Source organism: Corvus kubaryi, unplaced genomic scaffold (assembly GCF_017639235.1).
Source record: "Corvus kubaryi isolate FWS band 111438036 unplaced genomic scaffold, C.kubaryi_AGA036_p1.0 138, whole genome shotgun sequence".
Lineage (NCBI taxonomy): Eukaryota > Metazoa > Chordata > Aves > Passeriformes > Corvidae > Corvus > Corvus kubaryi.
This window is the reverse complement of record NW_024580672.1, coordinates 19,735,554-19,751,494: the sequence shown is the minus strand read 5'-3', so window position 1 is coordinate 19,751,494 and position 15,941 is coordinate 19,735,554. Positions and strand designations below refer to the sequence as shown.

The window sequence follows — 15,941 nt, the reverse complement described above, 5'->3', positions numbered from 1 at the left end:
ATTGTTGTGGCTGCAGAGCAGGGGTGGCTTGCAGCAAACACAAGCAGGGAAAAGCAACCCTTGCTTAGTTTAATTATCAGGAAATCTTGGGCCTAAGTGAACAAATTATTGCTTTGTTTCTACTTGAGGCTACCTGGCTCTGTTTTTCCCAGAAGAGGATTCAGAGGGGTTCTGCAAGTGCAGAGCACATTAAAATGCACAACTATGCTGCTCTGCTGAGTCGTTCAGTGCTGCTGATGGTGAAGCTGGGTGCAAGCTTAAAGTTATGGTAAGGCTGATGTAAACGAAGTATTTCTTTAGCAAATAAAAGCCAGCTACTCTTGATTAACCCTCATTCAGAAATCAACCCTAATTCAGAATTAACCCAAGTTGAGAAATGCCTACAAAATGAATGTGTACACTGATTTTAAGAAGTGTGATTGGACAATCACAGAGTGGTTTGGATTGGAAGGGACATTAAAGGTCAGCCAGTTCCACCCCGTGCCATGGGCAGGGACACCTCCCACTATCCCAGGTTGCTCCAAGCCCCGTCCAGCCTGGCCTTGGACACTGCCAGGGATCTGGGGGCAGCCTCAGCTGCTCTGGACACCCTGTGCAAGGGCCTCAGCACCCTCACAGGGAAGAATTCCTTCCCAAAATCCCATCTAACCCTGCCCGCTGTCAGTTTAAAGCCATTCCCCTTGTCCTATCACTCCAGGCCCTTGTCCAAAGTCCCCCTCCATCCCTCCTGTCAGCCCCCTTTAGGTACTGGAAGGTGCCATAAGGGCTGCAGAGCTTTTTCCCAAGCACTGCTCCCACGACTCTGGAAGATCAGACCCCAGTGCCAGGGGAAGCTGGAGAGCAGAACAAGCACAAGTACAATCAATACTGCCTTATCTTCCCTGCCCAAAGATGGAACCAGTTAAAATCCCACCATTCCTGGCAGCCACTGGTCTAACCTGTGCCTGAGAAACTCCACAGATGGAGACACTGCAGCTTCCCCAGGCCATTTATTCCTGGACTTAACCATCCTTACACTTAGAAAGTTTCTCCTAATGTCTACACTAATCTCTGCTGCAATTTAAGCTCATTATGCCTCGTCCCAGTGGACATGGAGAACAGTTTATTCCCTTCCACTTTGCAGGTAATCACGGGAGACTCTGAAGACCTATTACGTCCCCCATGTTGCTATCACACATTTTAGCACATTCATATGTGCTTTTCATGCTACAGGAAAATGTCTGATACAGTGAAAAACTGAACATACAGCCTTAAGAAAAGAGACATTTCACAGAAAGAGCCTTTAGGATATCAGTTACAAGAATATCTGGGCAAGTCTTGTCTTTGACTCTTCATTTCTAAATTCTGTGTGTCTAAGAACATTTGAAACAAAGAATCCTGACACTTTTCAGAGCAAATGTCACATTGCTGGAAGAGGAGAAGTCATATCAGTTGCATATTGACTAAAAGATGACTGCCTTGGTGGTTGTGATTATACCAAACAACATGAGAGCAGCTAATGGTGTGTAATCACCAGAGCAGATGTCTGCTAGTCCAAAGAAATGAGTTCTGCTCCACAACACTGACACCAATCCCTCATGGGAGATGTGTCATTTAGGCCAAATGTGCAAAAGAATCCAGTAGTAGAAACACCCAGCTTTTGGGCACCCATCGTAACAGATGCAGCAGTGGAATGACTGCTGAACTTGGGGACTGCATGACTCCAACTACAGAAAATCCATTTTCAAGGCAGTGGAAACTACTGGACACCTACAAAAGTATGAGGAAATTAAGATGGAGTTGGCAATACCTACACAGCTTTGTAAAGTCATCCTCAACAGCATTCCTTCAGTCTTTGCTGGGGGCTCAGAGCTCAGCTTTGACTGGTTTTACTTGGCAAAACACCCACCTGAAGAACACATTTTTTAATATTTATCATAATTACAGCAGCACCAGCACTAAACACCCCATTTGAGATGCAGCAGAGCTCCAGCCCTGCAAGTAGTAACCACACACTGATTATCCTGAAGGACTGGCCAACAGAAAGAAGTACTTGCTTTTGTGACGTTCAGGGCACAGATGCCACTTGGCTTCTAATACCACAGTGTTATGAGGCTCTTGTGAGAGACAACCCTGGATATTCACTGCTGCCAGCAGTCAGTGGTGATTGATGACTCTATTACAGTGATGGCTGTGGCTCCATGTTTTCTCCATGGCCCTCAACACCAGCCAAAAAGCAGTGACTTAAGGAGCTTTTTTAGCTCTCAATTCCTCTATCAAGAGTCAGTATACCCTTTGTTCAGCTGCTTGTTAAAGAAGTCAGAAAAGGCTTGTTTCATGATTCCTCCAGCTTCTGAACCTCTGCCTTGACCTGCATTTCTAGGAGAGTGCTAATAAAAGGGAGATTAATCTTGTAAAAGAAATAACTGTATTTCAACTGCACATTGTGGTATTTCTACCCAACACATGGACACAGCTGTAGCCCTGACCACCTAAACATTCATTTTCTCCACTGTGCTTGGTTGTCTCACTGTTTTCTACAGTTTGTTTCCAGTGTTTACATAAAACACCAACTCACCACAAGGAATCCTCCTCTGGTTTTTAAGCCAAAACAGAACCAGGAAGTCAAATCCATTCCCTCATACACATCCTGGGCTAACTTTGTCCACAGAAACATGCAGATCTCAGTGCTATAACAGGTTTTCCCCCAATACTTAGCACTGAAAAGTTGTACTGGTGGCATCATTTCCAAGTTATGTTTAGTTTGTCAACCAAAGTATTTGGAATTCCCCTAATTCTCAGTTTGTTTTCCCCTATGTTCTCTAGCTCTCATTTCACTTTGTTCCCCACAGCCCTACACCTGTAACTCCCCACTCTATCCTCTCTCCATTTCATACATTCCTTTCTCCACATCATCACTAAACCACCTTCTCCTTAGTCCCAGCCCAATTCTGCCTTCACACTTTTTTTTTATTTAGACACATCCTCACTCCTTTTCTCCACAAGCTTTTTATTGCTTTGCTGGTCACTCTGACAGAAACCTCTAGCTCCCATGATTGGGCTCCCGTTGGCCTTCTTTAGCAAAGCAGTCCTTTAAAAATAATAAAACACCTGAACACCAAGGTGTGACAACTTCCTAAGCTGGCATTAAGAATTCCACCTCTGCCCAACATCAGCCATGTAACCCTCACTGCAAAAAAGCCAATTAAAACTGCAAGGAATAGGGGTGGTGCACAACTATCAGAACAGAGAGGCTGGATGACCCTGTGGTGAGGGCAATATTCATATTTAACTCAGGAAGACATCTTTATTTTTTCCTATCCAAACCAGTTTCTATTACCAAAGAATCCACATCTAGCTCATGACAAACTACAAAGTATTCCACATACAACTCATTTACCACTTCTACCTGGTAACAGCTCAAGTTTGTCAGATTTCTGCACACACAGAGCTGTTTCCTCTCCATCACCACCTTCTCTGGAATGATCTGGTACCATTCCCGTTGTCAGCAAGTTTGTTTTCCTACAGGTAATAAAGTGCTCCCACTGGCTACACAGGCACTGATAGAAGTTGGAAGTAAAGCATGAACCCAACCTGCAATCCAAAATATCCACACCTCAATCACCTTCCTCAAGCCTCAGCTTTTCTGTCCCTCCTTACTACTCACTATAAAATAAATACTTAAGTATTTAAATATTAAATACTTAAATATTAAATATTAAATCCTGGTCACTGATACAAGTGACCAGGAGAGCAGTCTGAGTCTGCTCTGCAAACAGTTGAGTGAGACAGGTTTTAGTGGTAATACTCAACAGAAAGCACTTCTTTTTATTTCCCAGTTCATCTCATTGGAAAAAGATAAAAGGTTCAGAAATTTTTCCATCAGGAAGATCTAGAACTCAAGAAATTCTGTAATTTAAGGGTTTGGTCTCAACATTTGTTTCACAATCAGCAAAGGCTGCTACACAAAGCATTTGTTTTCAAAAACCTATAGATATTTATTGAACAAATAAGAAAGCAGTAAAAGTTTTCATAATCAGATACTACAAAATGTTTAAGTTTTTTAAAAGGTTATCTACAGGGCTGAACTAATTCAGCTACAGACAGCAGGTAAAGAAAACAGTTTCATTAACATCATAAGCAGGCAAGGAATGACAGATTTAGACAAACTACAATAAAGAAACAAACATTTCTTAATTAAAAAAAACATGAGTACAAAGATTGTTCTTCTCACTTCAGCTGTTTTAGTGGAGCCTTCTTAGGAGCAGGTGAGCATCTCTTGTAGAGAAGGCGTATCACCAGTAGTCTAAGTAGACCTGCAAAAAATAAACTCTATTTTAGGAAGAATATTTAGAGGAATCATAAGCAGGTAGAACATTCAACATCCTAGGAAAGCAGAAACTTGCAGAAAGCCAGCTTTCACTTGTAGCAAGATACAGGATATAATAGTTTAATGATGAAAAAAGTGATCTTAATATAATATGGCACCACCTTGATGCACTAAGAATGCATTGTGCAGAAACACTGTGACTCAAATTAATATGCAAAAAAATCACTATGAAACTACCATCAGTCTTCTGTCCTAAGTAACTTATTTTTAGAATAAACCAGAGATGACTCACACTACTGAACCACTAAAATATACCCATCATTCTTAGTGCCCTAAGGTTGGCACAAGCAACTTGTAAATGTCAGAAAAGCATATAAACCTTGTTAATGTTTTCAGAAATTCATTTAAAGATAGAAACAGGTCCAAAAAGATGCCTGTCTAAATGCATTGCAATTACGTTACAATTATTTTCCAAATACACAGATATGCTCTGTCTTTTCTCAGCTCATTACTGACTCAAACAATTTGCCCTTCTGGGATCAATTGTTTGCTAATAAATAATTGTTTACAGTCACAAAATGATATTAAGGAGTATTCTTATTAGTTTTCCTTCTACAGCCTAATAAGATTCAAAACTAGCTGATTCCCAAGAGTCTAACCTTAACCTTGCTGTGTTTAACAGCCCAGGAAATGATGAACCATCTGTTTCAGAAAATAATGGAGGGCCAAGAGGAAATATTGTTTAATTGTAGATTAACCTCCTTGTACAGCAGAATGAAGCATCTACAGAATTAGCAACTCTAACTAGCAATGAACAGGAAAAAACCCTGGAAACAACTCTCACTATTAGAAAACCAACAGCAGCCAAGTATTCTCTTATCAACTTTGAAAAACACAACAAAACAAAACAACTCAAATGTAAGTACAGCCTGATTTTTAAAAAAATTTGAGTTATCGTATTTGGATTTTTTCCACTTGAGGAAATCAAGGAAAAAAATACTAAAATAGTTCTGGCTTTATTTTTCTAGGAGTATCAAAATTATTTTAAAACAAGTATCTCCAAGTGAGAGACGTGAAAGTTATACAATAATAAATATCTCATCTTCATAGGTATAAAACAGCTGTTACAAAGCCACAGACAAGTCACTTAAGGGAGTGGAGGGAAAGGTCTTGAGGTTTTAAACTCAAGAAATTTGATCATTTATGAATGTGTTTTCATAGCCACTTTAAATAATGGAAACAACCTGATAAGGTGTAAGACAGATTGAGTAGTAGAAGAGAAAAAACCTAGCAGTGATAAAGCACTGGAATTTGAAAATAAAGCCAACTGCTCCTGTGCTAGCATCATTAAGAGCAGCACAAATCTGCACTGGGATGGCAATTTTTCTGTGTAACATTCATGCCAAAGCGAGTTGAAACAGGAATTTTTACCTCCATCAATCAGTTTGCCTCGTTTTGACAGCAACAATGACAGAAAAGTGTGTTATCAAAGGGCTGCAGCAAACTCCAACATCCAGGAACTGAGAGAGCTTTTCCTTGATTTTATACAACCTTCCTAGAACAGCATCTAAATTCACTGCTCACTCTGACAGCTGGGTGCATACTCAGGGTGACAGACTGCATCCATTCCAAGTTTTAAATATCCAAACACGGTAACATTTACTCCAATAAATTATTCTTGAATTCTTCACTCAATTCCTGAAGCAATGAGCTCGCAATAACTCTACAGCTTCATATAATAGCACCTATTGAAAGGGGATAAGAGTTTGACATTCTTCTCCCACTGAACAACCAGGCACAATTTTATCCATCAGCCGTCTATCAACCTACGGATATTGAAAGCTTGGGCGAAGGAGATAACATCAAACCCAGCCCTACTGTCAAGCTGCACTATCTCCTGCCATCAATAATGCTATTCATGAATTTAGGAAAATTAATAAATCTTGGGGTGGATGCTCAGAGAGCCACAACTGCAGGTGAAGCAGACACTCACTTGGGCTTTGTTTCTGCATCTGTCACTTGGCGGATGTAGATGCCATCCTCGGGGTGCTCGATGTCATCCATTTCGTACATGTAGGAGGAAGCTATGGCCAGGGTGGTTCCATCATTGCTGAAGGCCAGGGAGGCAATGCTGGTGGGATACCGATGGAACTGGCACAGCCGCTTCTTGTTAAAGGGATCCCAGATATTCACAAAGCCATCGGAGCCGCCTGGAAATCAGTGTTTCAAAAAAAAAAAAACACGTTTGTAAGTCGTAATTGAGGAAAAAAATAAAATTGAGGAGATGCAGCACAGGAAAAAAAAGAAAACTACTCATAATTACTTTGTCAGGAAAAACACAGAGTTGATTCATTCAGTAAAGAGCACAATGAGCATTTCCCAAAATCCCTGTTAAAGCAGTTAACTGGAGAAAAGACTGCAGTACAATTTTATCTCATAGCCCTCTACATTCTAAGAAAGTAGTAAGGCAGAAAAAAACTTTCTAAGAGAGATTCTCATTGCACCATCGTTTTAAGCTGACAGTGAGATTGTGATTACATCTGCAGGTCCAAACACAAGCTTGTGTTTGGGGCAAAAAATATTAAGAATTAAGAACTCTCACTACATCAAATAATTTTAAAACCCTGTTCATGGCATGAAGTATGATTTAAATGCTTAAGAAGTCAGGACATATGAAGTAAAGGCTGATCTGTTTACATCAAAACTAAAGGAATTGATGTGTTACAAAGAATTGAGTATTTACCTGTAGCAAATGTGTTGTGGACATTATGGAAAGAAATGGCATTAACTGGATAAATCTGCTCAATATTATTCTCCTTCAAACGGTGACATTTGAATGCGTATTTCTTCTTCTGGATTTCTGGGCTTGGATCCAAATATTCCACAGCTACACGACCTTCAATAGAACTTAAAACATAACCCTAACAAGAGAGAAAAAAAAAAATTGGAGCTACATGTTTTAGAAGTTTACAACTGGAGAAAAGACTGCAATACAATTTTAGTTCATTGCCTTCTAAATTCTAAGAAAGTGGTAAGGAATAAAAAAGCTTTCTAAGAGAGATTCCAATTGCATCGTAGTTTTAAGCTGACAATGAGACTTGTAATTGCCTCTGCAGGTCCAACACAAGCTTGTGCTTAGGGGAAAAAGGGTTAAAAGATAAGACCTCCTTGTATTCGCTCACCTACCCACCCAGGGCCTAAATATCTGAAATATGAGAGATACTCACAGGACTATTTAGTTTCAGAATTACATTACATTAAAATTAGTTCAGAGCTTTAAAGTAACAACTAAACACTCAAGCTGAAGTAGTATTTTTAGTGAAACTTGATTACAAGTTGTGTTATCCAGTTAATTACAGTCCTGACTTGGGAGCAACCTGAGATGCTTTTATTATCACTTCTGAGTTAAGTCCATAATAGATCTTTTCAGAAATAGGATTGCAATGATATCTAGCTATAACAAGGCTCTTTAAAATCCATCATACAATACAATCTGGAAGATCAGCTTGTTTTACTATAACTAGAACTGAAAATGGACAAAGCATTCATGCCAGTTCAAGAACAAGTAACTAGGTCTTGCAATTCCTGTACTATCACTCTGTATACGGGAAAATTCCCTTACAAATTAGTTTGGCAGAGAAAGCCAATCTTGTTGCTATCCTTGAAAAAGAAATACCACAGACACACCACATTAACTTGCACAGAACAGCTGCAGGAGCACCTGAATTGTACAATTCTCCCTGCATAATGGATCAGGGGTTCTGCAGTGCACACCACAGACTCAGAGGGAAAAAAAGAAAAATATATAAATGACATTCACATAGTTTTAAACCTGCCCCCGTTCACAGACTGTTCAAGAACCAGGGCTACAATGCATAAAAGCTGCTGAGAAACCACCAATTCTGGCTTCCTCTCTTCTACTGCGACTGGGGAGGGGAAGGATGCTTTTTAATTACACGTCAGCATTGTGACTCATTAAACAGGTTATTTCTAAAAAGGAGACAAATCTGGAGGAACAAAATGACAACATAATATGATGGTAAGTCACTGGCAAACATTGCTACGCTGCACTAAAAAGAATTAACATGCCACAGGAAGCCTCCCCCCTTCAAAACAAACCCCTACTGAAAAATAAAGTTGAAAATAAACCACCATTTTCCTGAAGAATATTCAGCAGAAATGTGATTGCTGCCATGGCTCCCATACCTGTTTGTTGGGGAACGCTCTGATGCAGCGGGTCTGGTATTTCAGGCTCGATTCTCTTCGCTGCTGAACATATCCCATGTTCCTCAAATCCCACACCAGCACTCTCCGACCTGCTGTCCCCACAATCAGTCTGTCCCCAGACACAGAGAGGGTGTAGACCTTCCAAAAAAATATTTACAGTACTTAAGACTGGTTAGCCTGAAAACCCCCTGCTCTTTGTACAGAATAAGCTGTCAGCAATGAGCACTAACACAACTGGTGACACCCCGCCATGGAATCCACAGCAATAGAATTCCCTTCAGCTTTAATTTAGAACCCAAATTTGGGATGAGCAGCAGGAGTGTGCAGCTGGTTAGGGAGAACACCCTGATGTAGCATTCAAAAGTTCAAAAATTATTCCAAGCATTAAATTTACCAAATTTAATGGCAAAAGAAAAACCTACACAAAGGAACAGGAGGGGAAGTGATGGATACTGGAATTAATCTTTGCTTGGTATGCACAGTTTGCATTCCCACTGCTAGTTCATGATCCTGCAGTTTAGTCCTACAAAACCACATCACATATATTCTTCTGTTTTTCTTCACCTGGTAACCAAGTATTTTTCTTCATAAACTGAATACTTTGAGTTGAGCTTCATGTTAATAAAACAAAATAAATTGCCAAGAAATCATTAAAAAAAAACACATTACTTTGTATACCTTAATAAAACTAAGTGAAATTGAAGAAAGCAATATGCTTGACATATTATAAAAAAGATAATGGCTTGGAACTTCAACTCTACTCCAAAACTTGGCTCAGAGGTTCTAATTTTGACTTATCAAATTTCGCAGGAAAATATTTAGTGCATGACTTGTTGTTTCCAACTATTGCTTGGGATGCAGTTCATATGGTAATATGCTAATAAGAAAAAAAAAAAGGAAAAAGGCTTAGTCATAAAAAACTGCTATGGAATGAATCCCAAGTTGTTGATACATAAGCAGATGGAATCCAGCTACCTACAGCTGTCACTGAGCTGCTAACAAGAGCAAACTATGAGAATGAGCTTTTTCCAAGTGACCTAATGCAGCCAAATACATAGGAAACAGATCTTGGGTATTCCTCAGATCGTGAATTTAAAGTGTAAGAGATCTGGTATCCTGCCAGAAGGAATCAACTTAATTTTGGCAAGTGCTTGTACGATTTCACTCATTTGGTTTCACTTTCTGCCTCTCTGACGAAGCCCAACAAAGCTGCCTGGTTCTGGTAAGACTGCACTGAAATATCACACACAGCAACTTTTCATTTGCTGCAAATACGTTTTCAAAAAGTTAACTTCTTATAGAAAAACTAAGCAGACAGGTGTGTATGCATACATAGAGATAAAAAAACCTCCTTTAACCAATCCTCATCCATGGAGCATGCATTCTTCTCTAAAATGTGATTATTGAACTTTCCTCTAAAGATTGAGATCTTAAGATGGGGAAAGTCTTAAATGTTCACACAGGAGTTGCCCAAAAGTTCTGATGATCCCAATTACGCCTAAAAAGTGTAAGAAAACTTTGAGTCAATATAGTAGTTACACATTTTAACTACAGTTCTTCGTTATTGATGTAAATTTCGTTATTGATGTAAAAATTGGTCCAGAAATATTAATAAACACTATATAAAATGTGTTTGTATACATACAGGGAAACAAAGGCATAAAGAACATTAAATATCTTAAATCTTCTTCACAAACTGATGTCACACCTGTACAGTGAGTGTTCTTTCTCCACCACACAGCCATAAATCAAATGAAATCGTTGTCATGCAGTGGAGTAGGTGTACACATTCATCAAAGGCAGCATTAAAAAAATGACATAATGAACCTTGCTGAACCAATAAGCAGCTTGATTCACTGTGGCTGTCCATTATATGATATTCTGTCAGCAATTTATCACAGTTCTTTACATGCTACATACATCTATAAATCAAAACTAGAAATAATGCAATTACTTTATTCTGCACAAAGGTCTCGCCAGAAGTAGATCCAGCTCTGCTGGAACAAAAGTAAGAGCTATTTAGGGCCAAAGGGAAGGTAATGATGGCTCATAATTAGGACTTGACAATAGGATGTCACAGTGCTAAATGAAATTTTAAAAAGGTACAGGCAGGAAAATATTCATATGTAAAATTATCCAGCAAGCCAGCCTGTGTTTAGGAGTCTCTGAAAAAAAAATGGAATTCCTGTTAATTTTTTCAATGACACCACTGTAAGCAGCACGAGAAGTTAACACATCATTTGGCCACTAGAAAAAGCTGAAGACATCCCATTTTATCTTCCTTCTCTGAGTCTCCCATTAGCACAGATTTCAGTATTAGTAAAATATCCAAATTTACTAGACATTAATAAAAGACAGGTAAATCACAATACAAGCAATTCTGTTCAATTTTTTGAACACAAGTAAAAAAACAACTTATTAATTCAGGCAACATAAATGACCTCCTATAGAGATACATCTCTGTGCACATTTCAAAACAATCAGATCTTAGGACTGCCAAGGTCAGATACATCTAAAACCTTAACATTTATGGACATTTAACTGTGCATATTACAATTAAGCCAAGATGTTTGGTTTTCCTACAAATTTATTTTCAATTCTAAGAATTTGGTCCAGCACAAGCACCAAGAATTAAGGTACGTTGAGAAAAGCTCAAAGCCTTCACCTAGAAATGGCAATATATTCTCAATACCTATCTTTTAAAATGCTACACTTTCACCCAGTTTAAAAACCATTAAACATAACTTCACAAATTCACTCAAGGCAATGTCCTGTGTGATTTTTCAGTCCCAGGATGCATTATTTACCACCTGGAATGCAGCATGCAGCACATACCTTTTCAGGCTGGGAGAAGGTTCCTGCATTACAGGGAGTTCTGGGATCCCAGAGTTTCACTGTCTGATCCCAGCTGCCAGTCACCATGACATTCACTTCCGGGCAATACTCCACACACCTGATAGGAGCATCATGGGCACCAACAAGGTTTTCTGTAAAAAACCACAATATACTGCAACTTTACTGACCCTACAAACAGTCAGAATGCAGGAAATAAAGAATAAAAAAAGAACACTACTGCAGTACAGGCATTTTCTGACATCCTAAAGGTGCATTTCTATGCCAGAAGTCCTTGTAATTGACAGTTCAGCATTCAGCAGCATCAATTTTGCAAAGATCAGGATTGTTAAATTTAAACTTATGTCCCTTGAGCTTAGCATTTAAGAATTTTAGGCAATCACTGAGAGATCTTTACAGGTATAAAGTATGTTCAGCATCAACTGGTATCACACTGACAAACACACTTAAGACAGAAAGCAACTTAAGCTTGTGTATACTAATAATATGATAAGAGAAAGCAATTAGTATTACCTCTTAATAAAAATATTAAACACTTGTAGAAAGTCAGCTATGGCAGAATTATTTGAGGTTTTTGGTACCATTACTGCACATACCCATTTGCCAAGCCCTGGCTATTGGCTGGTGCTGGTGACTGGCTGAAATTTGCTTTTCTCTTTAGCACTCTAGAAACAAACAAAAAAGTGAACCAAACCAGTTCCATATTTTGCACCAAAGAGGCACTGGAACTGCTACTTTCAAGCAGTGTTTTCTTAGAAAAAAATCTGTAGTACAAGGCCATGCTTGACAAAAGCAAAAGCTTTCTATATCGTCTGCCATGAAAGATCATTCTAAATACATCCAAAACACAAACCTCTGAAAAACAACATGCTCAGTTTTAGTACAGCTTGGCTAATTCCCCCTAACTGAGCCACTGCAGCCTATGGCAGAGCAGGATTATCATCAGAAAATCAATTCAAGGCATCCTACAAGCAGCTACCAAACTGTCTGGCAAGGTGCCAAATTCTTCCAGGTTTTTTTTTAGGCGGTCCTTATTAAGGCCACTGGTTATTTTGCCAGATACTTAAATATCCTCCATCTAAAGAACCTGAAGCATATTCTGCACAAGTACATAAATCTGAAGCTTAGGCCAGTTGCTGACAGCATTTAGAATTCAATCTGCTCACCTTGGTCCGTGTTTAAGTCGTGCATTTTCAGCTGCTGATCCAGCCCTCCACTCCAGGCATGGGTAGGATCCTATAAAGCATAAAATTTACCTTATTATGTTTCCATGGCTGCTCTGAATTCGATTTCTTAAAGTCATAACAAAGGACTTGCTTCCAAGAGTTTTGGGAAGATGGGAATTAAGACACAAATGTTAAGGTCTGACCCAGATTTAAACAGATGGAAGCTTTGCAAAATGTTTAAGTGCTTTGAGCGATATGAATTTCTTTAGTTTAAAAGTAAAACTAAAGTAAATTTTAAAAAGGCAATTAGAGGCTATACCAAATCATTTCCTTTTCTTCATATTTTAAATGACTGACAACCTAAGTTCCATCTAAGTGCAGTGTAATCCTAAAACTCATTTACAAGGGAGACATCATTTGAGAGCCTGAGTGTTGATCCACAGCACAGCATCACCCACGTGACAAAATATTCAGTGAAAAAAAGCATAGGTAGGCCCCCCTCTTTAATTTCAGGGACTGACAATTTCTCATACCTTGGGCACTCTACACTTGTAAAATAATAATTAAAAAACCCCCCACACACTTACATAAAAAGCACAGTCCAGGACGGCTCCTGAATGCTGATATTTGAGTCTCATGGTGTTGGCAGGAACATCATAGAGCCGAACAGTCGTGTCCCAGGATGAAACAAGCAGAAACTGAGATGTGTTTGGACTAAACTTTACTGATGAAATCCCATCATCTGGAGTTTGGTTGAGTTTGAACTCGTTTGATCCTGTCATCTGCAGACAATAAGGCACAGATGCAATTTTAGTGACTACAAGAACACAGGCCTAGAAAGGGAACAAGACTGAGCCCTCTGAAAGGCAGCCCAAAGCAGACCTGAAAACTTTACTGACTTTTATACAGAACAGGTTCAGAACACCCAAATTTCTCACAAACTCTAAAATTCAAGATGCCAATCCCTGTCCAAAACCTCAACAAATGCCCTTCTCTACAGAGAGCTTTTAAGTATCAAATGCAACATGAACAAACAGCACAAAATATTATGATCATTATTATAATCTCTAAGCTTAGATATTGTTACTTAAAAATGTATTTCCCTCACTCTGCTGAGTGTGTGGCTGTGTTTTTTGAACTAAATATTTATGAGTTATGTGAACATCAAGAACTTGCTCTAAAAAACACAAAGCAGAACAGAATTGGATTTGAAAACTCAAAAAAGTGCTGATTTGCTCCTGGACTGGTATGACCCTCATATACTTCCAAGAATTGCAACAGGATCATCTTTTATGTAGTTCTGGTCACTGTGCAACTTTCAGACCTTGAGACTTTCATAAGTGCTATGAAATATTTGCTACAAAAAGCTTTAAGAATTTTTTCCCCCTCTCCTCGAATGCAAAGGGCAGGTAAAGAAAGGAAAGTTATGTTTTGTGGGGTACTGAAATGTGGAGTGACTATGGAATTGGGATGTGACCAGGAAAAAATATCAACAATTCAATGAAAGATCAACGACTCCAAAGACAAATACAGCTCTCCCATTCCAGGACTAGCTTGTTGAAAAATTCCAAGGACAGCAGAAGCTATGAACTGCAAATTTCAGCTGGAAAACAGTTTAGACCATACAAACACTCTAAAAGAAGAAGCTGTTGGTTACACATCCAGCAAGAGAACAACCACAGCCTCTTTTCAAGGCTTCTCAAGGCCTCAACAGCACATTTGCCTTCTGCTAAAGGGGCAGAGCAGTGAATCAGCGCAGATTTTTTGTATTTTTCACCCCTGAATTTGTATGTACAACTGCAGAGGTGAGATTGCACCTCTGAGGATAAATCAGGAGACAAGGAGCAGGTGAACCAATGGCAAGGTGCAAATTTAGGCACAATGATTCCGGTTCAGTGCTTGTCAGTAACTAAATAATCATCAAGGTGTGTAATAAAATGAGGAACACACATTCCTACACTGGAGAGATTTCCTGAGTGGGAGCTTTGCTCTGTAAGACATCCTTCAAGTAACACAAAAAACCACTCACTGAGTCAACATAAAGTGCTATTTCTGCTATTTAAACATGAAGTGAGGGAGGGGAAAACACTTTTAATAACAGAAAAGCTTCTTTTTAGCTCTGCTTTGAGAATACTTGGAAAAAGAGAGGCTTCATGTTTTGCCACACATCTTTCCATGGGAACACTACTTGGAATTCAGCAGCACCTGCTGAGGACATCTCAGGTGGAGGTCCACGGACAAAAAATCTACAGGAATTCAGAGCAACTGGGAAAATTAGACTGGACAAGCTTATTGCCTTGTCTACCTAGGCCAGAAAACTCAAACAACAAAACACGAGGATGTGAGGTACAAGTTATTGTATTAATTGAGGCCGGATACAAATTATTAACCAGCCAAAGAGCAACTCCAGGCAGCAAAGCTACTTACACCAGAAACCTGGAAGGATGTCCTAAAGGTATTTTTAATCCAGGACAAAGTGCATAGCATTAGAATTTAAGTATATCCTGCCTCTTACACATGGTAAAAAAAATAAAGCAGACCAAGAGCTCCACAATGTCACAAAAACAGCTGCTCCACAACCAGGATTGCCAAACCACAGTGTCGTGCCCACCTCAAACAAGAAAGTCCTGGTAAAATGTTGAGGCACCACAAGAAAAAACTTCTAAACATTACAGAGAAAGCACACGCTGCTGAAATGGCGATTCTGACTTAACTACGAGGTTTAGTTTTGAAAAAAAAAAAAAAAAACAAAAAAAACCAGATTTTTAGTGAACAAGCAAGAAATCTGTGCTTTTATAGCTCCTCTTGGCAGAGGTGTCACTCAGCTAGACGGAGTTGCTGGAACAAAGAACGCTCCGGTGAGAGCCTCGGGACTGCCAGCCCGCGCTTTTACACAGAAAACACGAAACTCAAAGTACCGTTTTCATGCTGAACGAGCTCCTCCGGCTGCTCCACGGACCGCCAAGGAAAAGCTTTCGGACTTAGGCAGCCCCGAGGCTTCGGTCGCTCCCCGAGCCGGGTCCCGGTGAAGAGAGGCGTGAGAGGGATGCGTGAGACGCTGCGGGAGGGAAGAGAGTGAAGGAAGGGCCTGCGAACCTGGGGGGGGGACGGGGCCGCATCGGGCAACGAACACGCGGCCAGGATGGACAAGTTAGGATGCCCCCAGGGTCCCAATCCCGATCCCCAAATCCCCAGTCCCGGACCCTCAACCCTGGATCCCCAGTCCCGGATCCTGGTCCCGGCGCCGGCCTCACCTCAGCCTCCGCCACCGCCCGCGCGCGCGCACTGCCGCCCCCACCCGCGATTGGCCGGTTCGAACGCGCGTGGCACTGCGTCCCCGGCGTGCGCCGCGCGCCCGCCGCCGCGGGGCGTGCCGGGAGTTGTAG

The 15,941-nt window shown here is 40.1% G+C and overlaps 1 protein-coding gene across 1 annotated transcript; it reads right to left on the bottom strand.

The window, feature by feature from the left end:
- Positions 1 to 3,952: 3,952 nt before the first annotated feature.
- BUB3 (BUB3 mitotic checkpoint protein) lies at positions 3,953 to 15,866 on the bottom strand. The gene is made up of 9 exons (XM_042019528.1): positions 15,810 to 15,866; positions 15,474 to 15,613; positions 13,143 to 13,337; positions 12,556 to 12,625; positions 11,372 to 11,523; positions 8,516 to 8,674; positions 7,053 to 7,230; positions 6,303 to 6,519; positions 3,953 to 4,295 (listed from the first exon to the last, which is right to left on the bottom strand). The coding sequence occupies exons 2-9, from the start codon at positions 15,480 to 15,482 to the stop codon at positions 4,286 to 4,288; spliced, it is 990 nt and encodes a 329-aa protein (XP_041875462.1). The 5' UTR covers positions 15,483 to 15,613; positions 15,810 to 15,866; the 3' UTR covers positions 3,953 to 4,285.
- Positions 15,867 to 15,941: the final 75 nt, after the last annotated feature.